This window comes from Trichomycterus rosablanca, chromosome 19, assembly GCF_030014385.1.
Source record: "Trichomycterus rosablanca isolate fTriRos1 chromosome 19, fTriRos1.hap1, whole genome shotgun sequence".
NCBI lineage: Eukaryota > Metazoa > Chordata > Actinopteri > Siluriformes > Trichomycteridae > Trichomycterus > Trichomycterus rosablanca.
Window position 1 is genome coordinate 25,526,527 of NC_086006.1, and position 21,519 is coordinate 25,548,045.

The window sequence follows — 21,519 nt, forward strand, 5'->3', positions numbered from 1 at the left end:
TACATAAAAGCCTAAAAGGAAAAAATTTACTTGGCAAAATGGTATTGGTGACTAGCTGTGCCTTGATCTATTAAGGTGCTGGAAAAATTCCACTGGCATCCTGATTATATAATCTACTTCTAGGATCAGTTGTTCATTAATGTGGTTAATAAATCTGCCATGAATTTAAATGAACAGAAAAGAAGCAGTTATAGATAAAATACCATCCAGCATAGTAAAATAAGTATTTAATTACTTACATTCATATATTTCAATATCAAACTGGTGCCTCATTTCCATAACAAAGTTTAAATCAAATACAAACACTTTAAAAACATCACAAAGAAATGCATTAATTCGACAGTATCTGATCACTACAGCTCTAGTTGTAGAAGACTAACAATCACAAATAAACACATTTACAGTAAAAACAGTGATGTTAAATACATGTTTAAATATAAACATTCAATAAAATATGGCTTGATGTGACTTTCAGGATGGAACCCAGGATTTGTTCCCACTGAAAGCGCTTTACAGTAAAGATCATCCAAGGGTTGCATTTTCTAATAAAGGGGTTTTCAACCTGTCCGGGACCACGCACACACACGTTTAATGTTATCCAGTTCAGTCTGAAAAATAAACCCCCTTAAAAACAGGGCTAACAGTGAAGATAAGTGACAAAAACAATGAGTGCTGTTATAGGACGTGTGTGTGTCTTTAGGAGAGGTGTAGGAGATGCTCTGTTCAGTGTTGCTATAAGTGAGTCAGGAGTGAATTCATTTGAACCGAATCATAATTTTCTTTTCTCAGTTATCTCTCCGTTTTTACTGTTATTAATGAATGTCGCGGTTTGAAATAAACACCAGCTACTGGAACATTCTTGTGTGACTCGCTTACCTTAAAAAGCTCAGGCTTAATTAAACCAGCTGTTTCTACAGAGCGGTAACCGAGTCAGACTCATTCTGTCTGTGGAGCTAAAAGTTTTCTGTCAGTCAGAGCAGATGATCCTGAACTAATGAACTTAGTAACTGATGCACTTTTGCCTCTGCTTGGCTCTGTAACATTTTCTGCTCTCATCTCATCAAAAGAAAGAACCGCTTACGAATTACAAAAGTGAACCACAAATTAATATAACGTGCTCATAGAATCGGCTCAGATGGGGTTCGGGTGGTATTATCTTTTTAAAGTAAATATTTCAATCAGCAAAATTGCATCGTATGTATGATGTGCACAACGTTAATTATGTTATTTTAGCTTTCGGAATGGGGCGCATGTCCAAAAAGGACAAAGGTTGAAAACCCCTGTTCTAATACATGCCAATCTCTGCAACAGTTTTTTTCTGTAACCAAAGGATTGGAACACTTATTTTACTGCCCAATACCACCGAAAAGATGCTGCATTTTAAACGCATATAAAAAGTAAGAAGAAATATTACAATATTCTTAAATCCCAGAGACAAAAGGACGTTTCATTATGGCTCACATTTGTCCAGCTTAGGCAGAATCGTAATACAGCAGTACGAAAAAAGTTTCTAGTTTTCCAACATTTCAAACTTTAGGAGAATGAACAAGTTTACAGTGTGACGACGACCCTGTAATGACAGTGAACAACCTTATTAAGCTTAATAACATAATCTTCCAATAATCTTTAATCTCAGGCAGGGCTACAGAAAGGTGCTCTTAGAATCTGACAACCAGCCAACAAGCCCACATTACAGCAGACACATTCCTGGTTCAATCCGTTTAAGCTTTTAAGTCTTTGGTGATTTTTTAGCACTGACAGGTGTCATTTTGCAGCCCCGCCATTGGTTCGTCACCACCAGTCTGGATGGCATTATCCACCCGGAAAGCTGGGCGCATTCCAGAGAAGTGGGCTGAATAATTAAGAAGTGACTACACTGGGTGTTTCAGCAAGACAAAAACACCATAAGACACCACCACTGGTTTTGGAATGACTGAATCAGACTACTGAAATGACCGTCTCAAGGTCCAGACTTCAGGTGTCAAACAGCTAACTAATGTAAAGTGGTCAGTGATCCTCCCACAGTTTTACCAGAAGCCAAGAGCTAAAGGAAATGAAAACAAATGTTGACAAATTTTTAGAAAACCCAAAACAAAAACGTAGACGTTCCAATCATTCAGCCAGTAAAAAGGACCCAGAAATGATTGAATTCCCCAGCCTGCCATGACACACACTTGCCTTACAAGGGTACGTAAAAACAATGTAAATATTTACATTTTACATTTTCGGCATTTAGCAGACGCTTTTATCCAAAGTGACTTACAGTATACAGTCCAAGCAATTGAGGGTTAAGAGCCTTGCTCAAGGGCCCAACAGTGGCAACCTGGCAAAATGGGGTTTGAACCAGCAACCTTTGGATTACTAGTCCAGTACCTTAACCACCATGCTACAACTGCCCTAAAAATATTGTATACACATCACTGTTCATCCGTTTTTATTATTTATTTATTTACTTATTTATTGTTTGTTTGGGCACTTGGATGGTGCTGCGGTAGAGTAAACTAGTCCACTAATGCTAAGATTTGGGGATCCAGGGTTTGAATCTCAGCGATGTGATCAGCCAGTTGAGAGGCTGCATGGACATGACTGCCTAATGTCTTGTGTGTTTATGCAGTTTGTCCCTGTAGCTAGAAGCTTTCATTTAAGAAGACTAATTTACCCATAATCCCTTTCGTAATTTTCACATGGTCAGGCTGGACTACATGGCTAAATGTATGTGGTCACACTCCCTAATGAAGAAGTTTCAGCCCCATCTATTGTTAATAGGTGAAAAAAAGAAATCATATCAAATAAATGATGAGCAATTTCCAATTTTGAGGCAACACATTGGGCAAGGTCCTTTCCCTTTCCAACATTACTGTGCCCTGAAGTTGGAATGCACAGAGCACTAAACCCCAATCATCCAACATAATTACCTGAATCAAATGCTCTGAAGAGTTGAGGCTGTTGTAGCTGCAAAGTGAGGATTAATTTCGCATTAATGCTCATGATTTTCTCCTACGTTTGTCCATAAAGCAAGTGATATACCATCGTTTTTAAATAGCAGCTTGTACAAACAGCAGAGAAGGTCCGCTTTACTGTGCCAGCTGACTATGAATTGAATTGGTGATGGCTTTCTGATCCAACATCAGAGCCTGATCTCTGAAACTTGGGCGTGGAAGAATGGACGGTTTTGGAATAAGATGCCCAGGTGTTCATATACGTTTGCCTGCTCTTTTGGTCTATTATTTCCATGTAGCAACAGTGAGCAGCAATGAGCAACACATCTGTAGGATGAACAGAAAGAGGAAACATCAGTAGTCATCGTTAAATGCTGCAGTTTCTGGGTTTGGCTCTAACGTGGGATGAAGGTGTGGGACTGACTCATACAGGTGAAGAAGAACCTGCTCATCTCATGAGTTCTGTACAGCTTCGTCTGATTCTCCAGGACTGAAACGGTTCACAGTTTCCTGTCAAACAGAATCAAATCACAGTTATTCAGGATTGCATCTTTTTTTTTAGCAGGCAGTTTGTACACGTCTGCTGTGTGATGCATAAAGTCGTCACCGACAGACACCCACGGTGGATTTATACCAAGCCTCAGCACCTACAAAGGACAACGTTACTCCTACTGTATTCTTTCACCACACCTTGTGCCAGCACCGATCAGACAGCAAGAGCTGCTGTAGCAGCGGCAATGAGGCGACTCCTCGCTCGACCTGTACTTCATTAGACATAACCAATTCTCTTTGTTGAGGGTGCCTCTGCCGAAATTGAACTCAAGAGTCAAATCCCAGCGGTGGTGGGCTAGTGTGTTGACTGCCGTGCCACCAAAGTGGCAAAAACATCACAGGAAATCCGACACATCACTCATCTGAGTATTAAGAAATACAAACACATGACGTTGTATTTCTGACCAGTGCAGCAGTTTCTTATGCATTTTAACCCAATTGTTGTCCCAATTTAGTCGTATCCTGTTACCCAATGACATTTTACTTCCTCTACTGCTGCTGTCCTTTACTCCTGACCAAGAAGAGCCATGACTAACACGCAGCATTCTAAAACGTGCTGTAGCTGACCACTTCTTTTCACTTGCATGAGGCGGATTCATATGGAGATCTGTATCGCACACAGAGTCATGCATCGCACCCCATTATACCCCGTCTCTGTGCAGGCACCATCGATCAGCCAGCAGGGGTCGTAATTGCAGCAGTTATGAGGAATCCCATCCGACATTTCCACCCACGAATGAGCCAATCATTTTTTTTCTTCCATTTTTCTCCCGATGTAGCGCAGTCAATCTGTCTTCCACTCCTGGGGATCCCTGACTGCATTCGAGGAGGGTATATTTTCTGCTCACATGTCCTCTGACCTGCACGCAGCCCTAGCGGACCCCTTCTTTTCGCCCATGCACTCTGCACAGACCCCTCTATCTGCTAATCAGGGTCCTTGCACAGCGTTTGAAGACCCCACCCACATAGTCTGGTCATCCCTGGCCAATTAGTGACTGCTGCAGGCACTGCCAATTATGTCCGCTAGATGGCGCCCAGCCGATCGGTGGCTACGCCAAGTTTCGAACCGAGGAGTTCAGAATCTCGGCACTGGTGTGCTAGTGGACAGCCATATTTTAGATCCTTTATAATAAACATTCAATTTGTGAATTAAAAACTCCATAAAATCATTTGGGATGAATTGGAATGTTGATTGCAAGCCAGGCCTTTTCTGACATCAGAACCGCCTCTTGCGAACTCTCTTTTCACTACAATGGCAAAAACTCCCACAGACACACTTTAAAATCCTGTGAAAAACACTCACATTGAGAGTGGAGACTGTTCAAGAGGCAAATATTAATGCCTGTGATTTTGTGATTACATGTTTTTCCAACTCATGGCCAGGTGTCCATGTCTACATATATGCTGAATAGAAAAGGTCCTGACTGGAGCTCACTTGGTTCTCGGCGAGTTCATCACTCTCCTGTGCCTCAGGGACGGCGGTGGGGCTGAGGGGTGCAGGCAGGGGGGTGCGGGGCGGATTTCCAACGCTGAAAAGCCGTGGCCGCTTGACCTGGTCCTGACTGGACATGGGCGTGAAGCTGTTTCTCCTCGGCACCACTTCCTGCTTGATGTTACCCTGCTAAAGAAGAGCAGAATGTGGTAAACAGGACAGAAAAGGACACAGTGATGGTCAATAGAACACACAAAGAACATCTGACCCATGTTTTCTGACCAATGTTTGAAGAACAGAGTAAAACTGGCCACTAAAAACATGTTCACTGGATCCAGAATAAACTTGAAAATGCTGAAAAGCAGGGGAAGAAACGTGAGCACTGGAAAAATACCACTTTTAGCTCCAGCAGAAAAAAGAGGGTGTGGGAGGACTGAGAAAAACGGCTGACCAGGGTCCTTCTGTACCACCACATCCTTCTACACACACACACACACACACACACACACACACACACACACACACACACACACACACACACACAATGTATGTAAGGCCCAAAATATGGACACCCCTTCTAATTACTAAATTCATCTGTTTCAGCCACAACAATCACCAACAGGTTAATTATATGAAGGAAATAATATGCTTTTAACAGTTTAGGGAAGGTCCGTTCCTCTTCCAGCATGACTGTGCCCCTGTGCACAAAGCAGCTCTATAAAGACACGAAGAAAAGCTCGATTTAAAGACACTCCAGTGTCCTGCCCCACTGAACAGCTCTGGAATAAACTGGAACATCAACTGAGCCTTTCTTAACCAGGATCAGAGCCCAGTCATACAAATGCCACACTCTTTTGACTGAATGGGCAAAAGTTCCCACAGACATAATTTAAAGGCTTGTGAGAAGCCTTCTCAGAAGAGCGGCCGTCACTGAAAAGATCATTTGGTGAATTGTCACTAATACCCTGAAGCTCCGACTGATTTACTTTGGACTCTTATCTAGCAGGAAAAATAAGCTAACACACCCACTTCCCAATTCCTGTTATGCCTACCCAAACATCAAATTATTAGCAGAAAATCAAGCTAACGGGGATTCTCCAATCAGAACAATGAGCCTCTTTTCCTACATGATCACTCAGTTCCTCATCCAGTGTTCCAGTTAGTTATTGGTCACTCGCAGTGATGACACTTGCACAGACTTGGTCAGAGTTTGAAGACAAGACGTAACGTTCTTACCAGTGGTCTGTTCCGGTGTGTGTCCACCGCTTCAACTTTCAGATCAAACATTTCCACTTTACAACCTGCAAACACAAAATGATAATGAGGAAAAAATCTGTAAGAGACGTACAAATGTTACTGTAGTAAATGAGAACTAAAACCATAAGAACCTAACCTACATATATAACATTTATTTTATTATTTTATTAGGATTTTAACGTCATGTTTTACACTTTGGTTACATTCATGACAGGAACGGTAGTTACTCATTTCACAAAATTCATCAGTTCAAGTTCAATATCAAACACAGTCGTGGACAATTTTGTATCTCCAGTTTAACTCACTTGCACGTCTTTAGACTGTGGGAGGAAACCGGAGCAGACACGGGTAGAACATAGAAAGCTGCTCCACCTGGGAATCAAACCCAGGACCTTCCTGCTGTGAGGAGACAGTGCTACCCACCGAGCCGCCCACATATATAAAATAAATAAACAATATACGTATATACATATATAGCAGCTGTGCCTGGATGGTGCAACATTCTATTATGCTATCCCACTACAGGGAAAGAAGGGGGGGTATTTAGGAGGGTTGCATCAAAAAGGAATTAAATCAAATCAAATCAAATATGCAGACCAGAATGATCCACTGTGGCGACACCTCGAACCGGGACCAGCCGAAAGACAAAAAATGATCCTTTGCAAAAAAAAAAAAAAGGCTGCAGTGGTGTTCTAGTGTGTCAGACAGCGATATTTATTTATTTATTAGGATTTTAACGTCATGTTTTACACACTTTGGTTACATTCATGACAAATGTGAAACACAGTCATGGACAGTTTAGTATCTCCAGTTCACCTCACTGGGAGGAGACCGGAGCTCCCGGAGGAAACCCACACAATAACAGGGAGAACATGCAAACTCCACACAGAACGGACCTGGACTGCTCCACCTGGGAATCAACCCCAGGACCTTCTTGCTGTGAGTCGACAGTGCTACCCACCGTGCCACCCTCCTGACAATGATGATAATAATTTTGAACAGCTGGAATGCCGGGGTCAGAGTGCAGAAGCAGGCGTCCCTGAAGCCAAGATGATTTAAGGTCCTTGCAGAGCCAGGATTCAAACCCACAACCTTCTAGTTAGTAGCCCACTGTATCCTCTAGGCTACCACTGTCCCATGATGCACATTTAAACTAATTCAGACCGTGGTCTGTTTAAAAGCTCGAATTATTTACCATAAGCCACGGGGGTGAGCTTCAGCACCACATGCAGAGGACACTTCAGATAAGGCAGGTCATCTGGAACGTAAAACAAGACGTGTATAAGAAACACAGCTGGAGGACGAGAATGTGGGGTGAAGGTCTGTACAAAACACCCACACCATGTGAATGTCTCAGACTGGATTCACATAAACATTCTTGGCAACCTGAAAAAACAGAGAATGCATTTTCTAAATGTTTATTTAATTTAATAAAGAGATAAAATAAATCAATAATAAATCAATAAAATTGCTCATGAAGCCACTATTTTACACAGAAATGACTCATATAAGGCTGTGCTCATTTATCATGCGTTTACTACAGAATGATGGGGATTGGGACACAACCAGACATGTTTGTTATCTACCGGCTTCAACATGCCGTTCTAATCAGCGAAAGATGTACAAAAGTATTGGGACGCCCCTTCTAATTATTGAATTAATATATCTCAGTCAGAACAGCTGCTAACAGGAGTAATAAATCAATTATATAAAGGACATGATATGCTTCCAACTTTGCAGCAACAGTTTAGGGAAGGCTCTTATCTATTCCAGTGCACAAAGCAGCTCTATAAAAGACATAAAAAAAGCTCAGTGTGAAGAAACTCAGCAGCAGTGAAATATGACCAGGAAATTGAACTAGACTGGAAGGAAAATTCGGGAAAATGCATAAACAGAGTTAAGCTAATAAATGAGAGAGATCCTGACCAGCACTCTTATCCAAAAAGTACGCCAGCAGACATCTCATGACGGCCTGGTGGCAGATGACCAGCACATTCCCCTGCCTCTCCAGCTCCATTATGACTGGCTCCAGTCGCTGCACCAGGTCCTGATAAGACTACAGCAAAAGAGGAGACACGAACCACCCATGAGATCCGAACAATAATAATAATAATAATAATAAATAATAAAAACAGATCTCAGACATCACAAAGAGCACTGGCCCTTTAAAAAGCTTAAAACATCTCAGTTCCAACAGTAGTAAGTCATGTGACCATGGGTGGTGATCGTTACCTCTCCTCCTGGGTAGCGGTAATGGTATTTGTCCTGGTCTCTCATGGCATATTCATCAGGATACGTCTCCTTTATCAAGTCGTAGGACATTTCCTCACAAACACCCTTAAAAACAGAAAATACGTTTTTTATTACAATGTTTTGTTAATCAAAACTAGTCAAGTAAAAATGCTAATAATTGTCACTGAATTTACTGTTTTACACAAACAAAGTGGTTTAAATGCTTTGTAATGTCTGCTTGTCTGTAGAAACTATTTAATTTGTAAAATTAGTTTAAGTATTTATAAGCTATTTAAGCTGTATTTTTGCAAACCCTTAGTAGTCTTTGTAAAATATTTGTAATGTAAATGAGTTGAAGGCTTTCTAAGCAATTTGCAATGTAAACTATTAGTAAAATCTTTGTAAATTATATGTAAAGTTTTTGTACGCTATTAAAAATGTAACTTTTTGTAACACTATCAGTCTTTGTAAACTTTTTTTTAACCATTTGTAAAACTATGTTAGTTCTTATGTATGCAAACTACTGGTGAAGGTTAACACCCTATTTGTGTAGTGGCTGTTGTAGTGCTGAGACTCACAGCATCAATCTCGTTTAGGATTTTCCACTGTTCATAAGGAACACCAAGAGCCTCGGCTGTCTGGATGGTTCGCTTCAGCTGACTGGTCCACACCTTCATGTCCACCATCTTCTGGTTCTCCACGAAATTCCGCAGAGCACGGGCAAACTGCACAACACACACACACACACACATACACACACACACAGTGGAGGTTACTGATCACAGACACACATCTGTGTATTTAGACTGTATAACTACGTGTTGTTTGAATGAGTAGGTGTATTATGTAAAGCATAAAGCTGTGTGTGTTGTTACAGGAATATAAACAACAAATTCTTGTGGTTTTCGACCAAAGTTTCAATCAAGATCAGGAACTGATGCTGGATGAGAAGGTCTGGTACACAGTCGGTGTTCCAAGTCATCTGAATGGTGTTTAATGGTGTTGCAGTCAGGACGCTGCAGAGCACTGAAGTCCCTCTACATCAGACTCATTAAACCGTATCTTTATAGCAATTATCCCAACACAATTGGGAAATGGAAAAAATAAACAAACAAAAATAATCTGCACATCTTGTATCTGAGTGTGTTGTAATTTGCACAATTATTATTATTTACAAATACAATTATTTGCACATACTTGCGTCATTGCATTGGTTACCAGTAAAATATAGGATAGAATTTAAAGTTCTATTATTTGTTTTTAAGGCTTTACACGGCTTGGCTCTGAGTTATATCGCTGACCTTCTCTGTGTTCACTTCACTCCACGAGCTCTACGATCCTCTAACCAGCTGCTTTTAGCTATTCTACATTCTCAAATGAGGTTCAAGGGTGACGGGGCCTTCTCTGTAGCTGCCCTTAGACTCTGGAATACTCTTCCACTTTTTATAAAGGAGTCCCACACAATAGATGCCTTTAACTCAAACCTAAAAACTTATTCTTTGGCATTTGAGTCCTCTTAATAAATAAGTTTTTAATATATGTTGGGTTGTCATAGCCATCTTTGTTTTAGTGGTTTTATTTGATTTATATGTTGCTGCGTAAGTATTTATACTTGATTTTAATGTACAGCACTTTGGTTGACACACGTTGTCTTTTAAATGTGATATAGAAATAAAGGTGACGACTATTATTTGTAAATTAGTTATTTTTAATAATTATTGTATTATATGTATAGTTATTATTAATTATTAATAAAATAATAATTATTATTATATTTTTTATCGTTATACTTTTTATTATAAGACTGTTATTACATTAATAAATTAATTATTAAATAAATTAATGCAACAAGCTAACTACCTAGACATATAAATCAGGCCGCAGACATAAAACCCATGTTCTGATTCAGACCAGACACCACTGCTACCCACGTATTCCACCCAGAAACCACAACAATGCGATTATTACGCAGCAGACTCAGTTATTGATGCAGTAAAAACACTCAACGAACTGTGACCAAAGGCGTGACTGTCACACACAAATAAATCAAGTTCCAGATATTTGTGCAACTAAAAGACCATTTTACGCCAGGTTTGATAATAGAGGATGCTGCTGTGGGTTGTGAAGATTTCACACCATGAGTAAACTGCATTTAAATTTGTGGGAACAATTTAGGGACGGTCTTTTCCTGTTCCAGAATGACTGAGACCCTGTGCACAAAGCAAACGCTATAAAGATATGAAGAAAAGCTCAATTTAAAGTACTCTAACTCTAGTGTCCTGACCTCAGCCCCACTGAACAGGTCTGGAATAAACTGGAACATCAACTGAGGCTTTCTTGACCAGCATCAGTGCCCAGCCATACAGATGCGCTTTTCACTGAATAGACACAAATTCCAATAGACATACTTCAAAGTCTAGTGAGAAGCCTCAGATAACATGGATGTCACTATTTTTATACCATATGTTTTTGAAATCAGATGTCCAACAAGCTCATAGTCAGGTGTCCAAATACTTTTGGCCATATAGTGTATTTTATAAAAATAGTATTTAAGTGCTGATGAACGATGTCTGGGTTTGGTAGTTTTACTGCAGGGTTCAGCTGATGTCACTGTGACTATACAAGCAGTTGAATGTGATTTATTACGACTTTAATTTGTTTTTCTATCCAGAAAGATCCACGAAGGGCGCTGACCGGACCAGACGCTGGTGTCTATAAATAAAAGTCCAATTTTCTATTTTGTGGTCATCAAATAAATTGGAATGAACACCAGCAAATGTCAGAATGTGAAAGTCAGGACAGTGGGGAACATTCATATAAAAATAAAGAAGAAAAGACTTGTTTTTAGTCAAAGCCATGATTTTTTTGTTGTTGTTTTAGTTATTCAACACACACTATAGGGACAAAAGTATTTGGACACCTGAGCATGACCTTGTTGGACATCCCATTTCAAACCCACATGCATTTATATTGACTTGTTTCCTCTTTTCTATGTAGCTTTAGTATAATTTAGTATCATTTCTACAAGACTTTGGAGTGTGTCTGTGGGAATTTGTGCCCGTTCAGCCAGTAAACTTATTCCATGCTTCAATCCAATTCTTTCCAAAACTGTTAAGTTGCGTTGAGACCAAGACTCTGTGTAGAGCAACTGGAGCTTCTATGCACACAACCCTGCTTTGTGCTTAGGGGCATCATACTTAGGCTGTGCCTGCCCCCCTTCCTTAATAGATGCATGGCTGGCTGATAGCACTGCTGAGATTTAAACCAAGGCTCTGGACTCTGTGTAGACTTGCATGAAATGCTGTTGCGGCCCCCAAAGGCCCAATTTCCCAGACTACAGTAAATCAAATGGAATGATAATGAGCTGCACTTCCTTATTAAACTGAGCCCTTAAGATGCCTCTGTGTATAAATAACTGAGCTTAGTGTCGTTTTATGAGAGTTCTTGTCTTTCCATTCACTAGGAATTAGTACAAATCAATTTAAATTATTTTTTCCACCAGCAGCACTGATCGAACCATGACATAGTGCCTACATAACAGACAACAAACCTACCTCTTTTCCTCGAGAGGACAGGCCCGAGTCTCCTCCGATCAGACCCTGTACGTTGTGTTCGCTCTCTCCGTGACGGCAGAGGTAGATGGAGTGTTTGTGGACGTGGATGTTCATCAGGTAATAGACGATCTTGCTCTGTATGTAATCCTGCACCCGATTCACCAGGAAGCGCTGGCCCACGTTTATCACCTGGATGAGGGAACGCTCTCTGGAACGGCAACACACACCAACCACACGTTTACAAAAGTCCAAAGCTTACAAGTATTGTATGGCACAAAGGATTCGGGACTTTTTACAGGACATGGTTTCCTTATTACTTCACAATGGAGCATATGTTTCCTTAATTTCCTTTGGGATTAATAAAAGTATCTATCTATCTATCTATCTATCTATCTATCTATCTATCTATCTATCTATCTATCTATCTATCTATCTATCTATCTATCTATCTATCTATCATCCATCTATCTATCTATCCATCTATCCATCTATCTATCTATCTATCTATCTATGGGGCGGCACGGTGGCTAAGTGGGTAGCACTGTCGCCTCACAGCAAGAAGGTCCTGGGTTCGATTCCCAGGTGGGGCGGTCCGAGTCCTTTCTGTGTGGAGTTTGCATGTTCTCCCTGTGTCTGCGTGGGTTTCCTCCGGGTGCTCCGGTTTCCTCCCACAGTCCAATGACGTGTAAGTGAGGTGAATTGGAGACACTAAATTGTCCATGACTGTGTTCGATATAACCTTGAGAAGTGATGAACCTTGTGTAATGAGTAACGACCGTTCCTGTCATGAATGTAACCAAAAGTGTAAAACATGACAATAAAATACTACTAAACAAACAAACAAACTTGACAATGATTATGAATACATCAGTGGACTTCTCGATGTCCAGGCTCGCTGGGATTAAAATTGAGGATCCCAATCCCCAGGTGCCTACACAGACACACTATTGGTTGTGTGCCTGTAAGAGGAGGGACGATGGCTGAAATAGGGTTCCTTATCGCTGGTGCAAGTGTGGCCACTGTTGACCAGTCGAGGAGCCATGGATGGCAGCGCCAGGCTCTCCACACTAGATATTGAGCTCTGTAAGACCCTGTTCCCGGCAGGCTAAAAAAAACAATGGCCAGCTATGTGCATGTTGGAAACCCTCCGAGATTGGTGGTGGGGGTAACAGCAAGGACAAGAGAAAGAAAAGCTTTAATTGGTCATAACTGGACTGAGGAAAAAGCCTAAAAAAATAAAGAATTAATCAAAATGGTCACAAGATGGTCACAATGCAGCAATGAATCTAGTTCATTTCTCTTTATGCTCATTGCTGTCTGTGTGGAAAGTAAAAGTGAATCACATTTCTGGAATTGTGATCATATCTAGCTGCTTCCCATCTCTGACTTGAGCCAAATTCATCAAACATCCGCTAAAGCTATGAGATAAACAACATGCTTCCAAGAAATGAGCAGAATAATGAAAGCAGTTATCCTCACAAAACTCCTGAGATCTTTTTAAACAGCCTTTAGTGAGCACTGCTCATCGTGGAAGTCTTAAAATAGAAAATAAGAATCATTATCTTAAGTTTTACATGAGGACAGAGTGTTCGTTTCCTCCTCCTGGTATGGTCACAAGGATAACATGTGCTTTCTATCAAATGCATGCAGCCAACAACTGCCTGTTTGTCTAAGTGAAATAGACAAATTAATAAGTTTATTAGAATTTAAATGTGATGGTTTACACTTTGATTACGTTCATGATAGGACAGGTAACCAGGTTATACATGATTAATAAGTTCTAGTTCAACATCAAACACCGTCAGATCAGATTTATTCATGTTTCAGATTTTGACTATGATAATGGTTCTAAACATGGAAATTGCTTGCTAAGAGCGTCTGCTTTAATGGTCCAAGCCCCGCTCTGCAGAAACCGGACCCACTGCAATCAGTCCATCAGGAAAGCCTTAATTAATGTTCCACTTCATTCTATAAAGACGTTAAGAAAATCTCGATTTAAAGACACATGACCTGCACAGAGCCCAGATTAAATTAGAGCATATTAGCAGCAGAAAACTTGACGATTGCGCAACAAGTACATGACGCAATCACGTCAACCTCTAAAGGTGAGAGGTCCTCAGGACCCATATTGCTCTGCAGCACAATCTCAGCAGTGTCATCCTGCAGCCCAATTTCCAGTTTGTTTTCACACTTTTACAAGGTGCAAATGGTTTGGCATTCTGAACATTGTGAAAACTCACAGCAAAATCAAGCAATCAATCACAGAAGTGCTCTGAGGTCTGAGATGGACTGGAAAGTAAATAAAGAGCCTCTCTGAAACGGACCTGAAGTGCCCTACAAGCTCATCTCCGGGGGCACATGTCTGAAAAGAAAGTGCTGGTGCCATTTACATGTGGACCAATAGTCTGTGTCGCCACTTGCTGGCAGGATGACAATACTACACCAACACAACAGATTTGGGTTTCTGCATCCACATTTTGCTTAAAAATACACTAGCGCAACAGAGCTGACATTTCAAACTCATGAATTTAAATCTTAACTCTACTACCAGCAGGCCGGGCACCCATACGGGAGGCGCCCTCTGAGGGTGGGGGTGCCCGAGAGGGAATTCCTCATGACTCAAACAGCCCCACAAAAGAGCTTTGGAATGAACCGGAACATCAACTGAGGCTTTCTTATCCAACGTCAATACCCAGCCATACAGATGCTGTCATCTTTTGACAAATTCCCACAGACATAATTCAAAGTCTTGCGAGATGCCTTCTCAAAAGAGTGGCTGTTTTTTTTTTTAATGCATTTAAACCCCTTTTTCTCTCAATTTAGTGAAGCCAATCTGCTGCTGGAGACCCAGACGGCGTCCAAGCAGGGTTTATATTCACCCGACACACACTCCAGTCCACCAATCCCTTCTTATTCACCCATACTTTGGTGGAGGTCGGCTTTGCGTACAGAGAACTTCGCGTACATTACATTAGCAAATTGTGCCTGCTGGAAGGTGAAAGAAGGTGCTGTTCTAGGTGAAAAGATCACATAGAGATCACTCTGTTTCAATACCATTTGTTTCTGTAATGGGATGTCCGGCAAGCTAATGGTAAGGTGTCCAAATACTTTCGGCCATATAGTGTGTGGTGATAAAAGTGGTGCATTGTAAACAGGGTAACAGTTCTTACTTGTCATGCTGGTCTGGGTCCAGCGGTTGATACGTGACTTTGTAGCACTCGATGCGCTTCAGGAAGTCGTCCATCACACTCTCGCGATCTCTCTCTGGATAGTCCGGACTGGACACCTTCACATCCTGATGATGAATATAAAATAAATTACAAAACATCTAAAGGTCTGTGACTTTCTGTGTGCTTATCTGATAAGTGCCCATCGGTCTAAAGATCTATCTATACTATCTGACCCAAAGTATGTGGACACCCCTCCTGATTACTGAGCTCAGATTTTCAGCCACAATGCTAACAGGTTGATTCATAAAACTGCTCGAACTTACCATGATGTTTTCAGCAATGACGTCCGGGTCATCGCAAATCGACTCGACAAAAAACACCTGAAATTATTAAATATGAATCGTATTAGTAAATATTATAATTCAGAGACAATGAAACAATTTAAATGCACATTTACACAGATCAAGATTTTCAGTACGTGTGTACATATTAGCGTCTCTAAAGTTTACACACAATAGTACAAAAAACATCCAGTAAGTATACATTAAATAGAACAAATATCGTGCACAGCCACGCCTATTTCTGTACAATTGTGCATGTGTGAGTCAGGAATTTGATAAGGACCAAAGTGTTATGGACAGACAAGTGGGTTGAAGCACACTATATGGCATCAGTATTGGGACACCCCTTCTAACATTTGTATAAAGGAAATGATAAGCTTCCATCTTTGCAGCAACAGTTTAAGGAAGGCCCTTTCCTGTTCCAGCATGACTGAGCCCCTGTGCATATAGTAAGCTCTATAAAGACGTGAAGAAAAGCTCGGTTTAAAGTAAATAAACTCCAGTGTCCTGCACAGAGCCCTGACCTTAGCCCCACTGAACAGCTTTGGAATGAACTGGAACATCAACTGAGGCTTTCTTCACCAACATAATGGGCACAAATTCCAACAGACATACACCGATCAGGCATAACATTATGACCGCCTTCCTAATATTGTGTTGGTCTTCCTTTTGCTGCCTTATACGCAACTGCGCTGCACTGTGTATTCTGACACCTTTCTATCAGAACCAGCATGAACTTCTTCAGCAGTTTGAGCTACAGTAGCTCGTCTGTTTCGCTCCCAACGTGCATCAATGAGCCTCGGCCGCCCATGACCCTGTCGCCGGTTTACCACCGTTCCTTCCTTGGACCACTTTTGATAGATACTGACCACTGCAGACCGGGACACACCCCACAAGAGCTGCAGTTTTGGAGACGCTCTGACCCAGTCGTCTAGCCGTCACAATTTGGCCCTCGTCAAACTCGCTCAGATCCTCACGCTCGACCATTTTTCCTGCTTCTAACATCAACTTTGAGGATAAAATGTTCACTCGCTGCCTGATATATCCCCCCCACTAACAGAAGCCGTGATGAAGAGATAATCGGTGTTATTCACTTCGCCTGTCAGTGCTCATAATGTTATTCCTGGTCTGTGTATTTCAAAGTCTTGTGAGAGTGGCCTGTGCTGTGGCTGAAAAGATCACATACAGGTCACTCTGTTTTAAAACTGGACGTCTAACAAGCTTTTAATCAGGTGTCCAAATACTTTTCGCCATGTAGTGCGAACGCTGGCCTCGATCCAAGCTCTATAAAGGTGATGGATGTGTCGGTGAGGCTCTGACCTTGTATGTGTTCTCCTGAGCAAACTCCTGAATCAGATTTCTCCTCTCCCGGGTCGTATTGGTGGCATCAAACACCTGCAGGGAAAAGCACTCGCTGAGCACTTTATTAGGAACAGATATCTGGTACGTACACTCAGTGATTATTTTACCAACCAGAGCTGCCATATGGATGAACTTTGTGGGTATACAATTACTAACTGAAGCTCATCTGTTGCTCTGTACTTTGTACTTTGCACTTTGTCGCCCCCTGAACCCTATTTAGACCCGGGGTGAAGAACAACACAGCATAAAGTATGCGTGTTTACAATTACTGACAGTAGCTCTAGACCTGTTGCTCTGCACACTTGAGTCACCTCCTGTACGCCACTGGACCCTCACTGACCAGATGTTTGTTGAACAGACCAATATGAGCACTACACTGACACTAATGTGGTAATCACATGGTCGTGTGAGTCGTCCTGGTATGAATGTAGCAAGTGCAGCAGTGTTGTTGGGATTTTTTTAATGCAGTTAAACATACCGGCCTCATTATTAGGAACGCTGAGGTCTTTCAAAATCCCAACAACACTGCTGCACCTGATACACTTATACCAGAAACCACACATACTATTTCAACCCATAACATCTGGTCAGTGGGGATCCTATATGGGTCCCAACAAATGGGCTACAGTCAGGAATTGTATAATCACAAAGTTCGTCTGTACGATAGGTGTCGTATATAGAATAATCACTTTATTAGGCATTTCGAATGCAGTGCCAGGGATTTTATGGTCCAGACTACAATAGCAGCGTGCTAAAATGGTGAGGAGTCATGTAAAGAAACAGCAGCTCACAGCGATCTGTCCGCCCTCTTCATTCAGGTAGGTCTTCACATCCTGCAGGGCCACGAGTGCACACTGTCTGAGAAAACACAGATAGACGGTCGGCATTTTAGCACATTCACATGCTAGCTTATGTGTGTACACGTACCATAGACTTTATTGTGCAGCCCTACGAATAAACAGCCAACCAGAGCTGAATTGTCTGACTACAGCACCGGTCAGGGTCACTGGCGGCCAAGAAAACGCTTTCCCCCCAAATTTCTCCCAATCTAGTCGTATCCACTAGCTACAGATCTCCACTTCTGACCGAGGAGGGTCACAACTAACATCCTCCCCTCCGAGATTTTCCTGCACAAGGCCGATTCATATGGAGAGCCGGATCATGCACGGAGAGGCACGCACAGATCTCCATTATCCCCTGTCTCTCATGAGTTTGAGATGCCAGCTTTGGTGGGCTAGCGTGCCTTATGGTTGCCACCTGAGCGCCAGTGGTGTCTTTCTACTGACAAGGTCAACTAAAGCAGTTGATTGTGCTATGCTAATGCAGCTGTGGTAATTTAATAAGCAAGTCTGCCATGTTTTCACTTGTACATAGTAAAGATTATTGTGAGGCATGTCTCGTTTTCGCAGACTTACGATACACATGCTTTCATCAAACTGTTTTCTCCTTTACTTCCCCCTGAACTACTACTAATGTCAGATACGACATTATTGTGACGTGTGACGTGACAATAAAGTGATCTGATCTGATTATTTCTGGGATATGGTGGTGGTGGGTGGCTTAAAACATCTGTACAGCTGTGTGCACTCACTTTCTGATCTCCATGGCCTCTGCATTATCGTGTCTGAAGAAGTCGTAGGACTTGTATGATTGGACGGCCTCACGCCGGTACTCGCCCAGATTAAACACTGCACATCACACAGAGAAGTACAAGCACAAACATTGTTTCAACTTTATATGGCCAAAAGTATTTGGACAGCTTAAAATCAGCTTGCTGGACATCCCATTTCAAAGCAAATGCCATTAAAATAGAGTGACCTCTGTGTGATCTTTTCATCTATAACAACACTCACTCTTCTGAGAAGTCTTCTTACAAGACTTTGAAGTATGTCTGTGGGAATTTGTACCCATTCAGTTAAGAGAGCATTTGTCTGGCTGGGCACTGAAGTTGTTATTTCAGTTTATCAGCTGCTTAATCCTGGTAAGGGTCGTGGTGGGTCAGGTTCCACCGGAAAACACTGGTCGAAGGGCAGGAAAACCCTGGACAGGGCGCCAATTCATCTCAGGGATTCGCCCACAGCCAACACGTCTGTGTAAACGACCTATCGGCCGACAGCCCTGAGATTGCTGGACTGCTGCACCACCACTATCAGCAGCACTAACAGTTCAACCATTCTGGGCTTTAAACATCAAAAGCAGAACTTTATACTCAATAAAGTCAGCAGTAATATGGTGATAATATGATTTGTTTAACTGATATGAACTTCTGCATTCTAATCTGCAGCTGTGACTAACATTATAAAAGAGGATTCACACCTTTTGTGGGCACTCCGATCCAGTTGAGGTAGCGGGTCAGCTTCTTGGACATGTAGGTCTTCCCTCTGGCTGGTAGTCCGATCATGACGATCAGAGTGGAGGTGTTGGTCATGTGGGACGCCCAGGCTGTACAGAACAAGTCATACACACACAAGAATTACACACAACCCCAAAAGTATGGACAGAAGTATTGGGACACCCCTTCTAATGACTGAATTCTGCTAACAGATGTAATACATCAATTATATGAATGAAATAACAACATTACAGCAACAATTTCAGCTAAACAAATGCTTTTTTGAGTAAATGGGCACAAGTTCCCACAGAAATACTTCAAAATCTTGTGAGAAGCCTTCTCAGAAGCCTTCTCAGGCTGTTGTTCTAGCTGAAACTATCACACAGAGGTCATTCTGTTTTAATTCCATTTGATTTTGAAATGGGACGCCCAACAAGCTCATGGTCAGGTGTCCAAATACTTTTGTGCACATTGTGTATGTATTACGTTGTACACATCACTTACAGCATTTTTTCCCTGTGACTCTGGGCTCGGTCTTTCGGTTGTCGGTGACCTCCATGGTTTTGGTACAACGTCACATGCGCCGTCAAGGCGTGTCCTCACTGTCCGGAGCAAACCCTGCATTCTCTGACGTCCATGATACTGTAAAAATAAACAGAACAGCTTCATTTACAATAGCTCCCTTCTTCGAACATAGACCCATGTGTCAAATTAATGAAGAAACAAAGTGATCCATCTTTGCCCTCATGCACAAAGCCAGTTCCATAAAGCCATGGACATTAAGATGGGATGAACTGGAAGGTCAATTGGGAGCCAGGACTTCTTTTCAAATATTTGTGCCTGGCGTTATAAGTGCAAAAACGCTCATAGTTAGGTGTCCACATAATTTCAGCCATTTAGTGTTCATGCACTGTCACAAGATGCTGGCTTTTCCATATGGGAAACGTTGTGTGTACAGTAGACACACTGATGAGCCAAAACGGAATGAGTCCTGTGGTATCTGGTACAAGACGTTCCCTTAACTCCGACATGTCTCAAGGTGGGACATTATTATTATTATTATTATTAATGTTATTATTATTATTATTATTATTATTATAGAACAGTGAGGCAGGTTGCAAACGTTGATGCTGCACAGCAAAATGGGTCCTGGGGACCTGGGTTTGATCCTCGCCTCCTGTAAGAAGTTTCACATGTTCTCTCTGTGTCCACAAGTGCAGTTGTAGCCTAGCTGGTCAAGGCACTGGACTAGTAATCAGAAGGTTGCTGGTTTTAAGCCCCATCACTCCCAGATTGCCACAGTTGGACCCTTGAGCAAGGTCCTTAACCCATCTCAGTTGACAGACTGTAAACTGTCACAGTACTGTAAGTCACTTTGGATAGTGTGTCTGCTAAATACCGAAAATGTAGAATTTCATTTTAAATGTAAGCTTCTTCCAGGTACTTCCCACTATCTAAGACATGCAGAAGGTAGATTGGCTTAATTAAACTGCCTCTAGGATTGAGTAAGTGAGCGAATGTGGGTTAAACTGAGATAAACTGGCGCCCCGGGCGTCTTGAGTAAATTCACACCCTGTGCCCAGTGTGCCGGGTATTTTCCGGTGGCGCAGGACTCGCTCCGACCCTGGTCAGGATTCAGCCGTTGGTGAGAATTTGAACTGAATTAACGGACGTTTATCTTCAGCTGTTTTATTAATAAAATACAGTCACTTACCTCGTGTAAAGTGCATTAATATTAAGATACAGCTTTATTCCGCCTGTAGTCCCGCAGAAATGTTTAATTTTCTTACTTTAGACTTTAATTATTATTAATATAAATGTAACGTCGCGGTTCCTCCGGATCGGTTTTGTTTCAGGAAGTACCCGGATAGAACCGAAAGATGGGCCCAACAAGTCCCGCCTTCTGATCTTTGATTGGTCAAAAAAATAAGGTAAGTTACCATAGTAACCATAGCAGTTCGTGTTCGGGTTTATATAAGCTCTATTGATTGGATAATAAACACGTCAATCAAGTCCGGTTAGCGCCTTTATGTTGGCGGTTGGCGAGGTTGCCATATTGTACCAAATCCCTCTATTAAAATCTTTCACGTGTTCTATCCAATCAGGGTCGCGGGGGGTGCCAACACCCTGGACGGGGTGCCAGTCCATCGCAGGGCAGACACACACACACACACACACGCACAACCCTCTTTCCCTATAGGGCAATTCAGTGTCTCCAATTAACCTGACTGCATGTTTTTAGACGCAGACACTGGGAGAACATGCAAACTCCACACAGAAAGGACCCGGACCAAGCCACCGTGCCGCCTCTAAATCTTTCATTAATTCATAAATGTATTAATTCGTTC

At 41.8% G+C, this 21,519-nt stretch overlaps 1 protein-coding gene across 1 annotated transcript; it reads right to left on the reverse strand.

Annotated features, from left to right (window-relative positions):
• Positions 1-212: 212 nt before the first annotated feature.
• pfkfb2a (6-phosphofructo-2-kinase/fructose-2,6-biphosphatase 2a) lies at positions 213-20,961 on the reverse strand. Its single transcript, XM_063014958.1, has 16 exons — positions 20,886-20,961; positions 19,676-19,813; positions 19,156-19,281; positions 18,431-18,527; positions 17,631-17,697; positions 16,798-16,872; positions 15,460-15,516; positions 15,137-15,261; positions 11,967-12,174; positions 8,991-9,137; positions 8,413-8,517; positions 8,107-8,236; positions 7,376-7,438; positions 6,160-6,224; positions 4,927-5,112; positions 213-3,449 (listed from the first exon to the last, which is right to left on the reverse strand). Exons 2-16 carry the CDS (start codon positions 19,728-19,730, stop codon positions 3,393-3,395), a joined length of 1,563 nt encoding a protein of 520 aa, XP_062871028.1. The 5' UTR covers positions 19,731-19,813; positions 20,886-20,961; the 3' UTR covers positions 213-3,392.
• Between the last annotated feature and the right edge of the window lie 558 nt (positions 20,962-21,519).

What these genes read in the sequence shown, in the direction of transcription:
- pfkfb2a (XM_063014958.1), bottom strand. Translation starts at nt 19,730, where the DNA reads ATGGAGGTCACCGACAACCGAAAGACCGAGCCCAGAGTCACAGGGAAA. An exon ending in GACCCAGACCAGCATGACAA is followed by an intron (nt 12,175 to 15,136) that starts GTAAGAACTGTT and finishes TTGCCGTTCCAG; the next exon opens with AGAGCGTTCCCTCATCCAGG. An exon ending in GCTCACCCCCGTGGCTTATG is followed by an intron (nt 6,225 to 7,375) that starts GTAAATAATTCG and finishes TTGTGTTTGCAG; the next exon opens with GTTGTAAAGTGGAAATGTTT.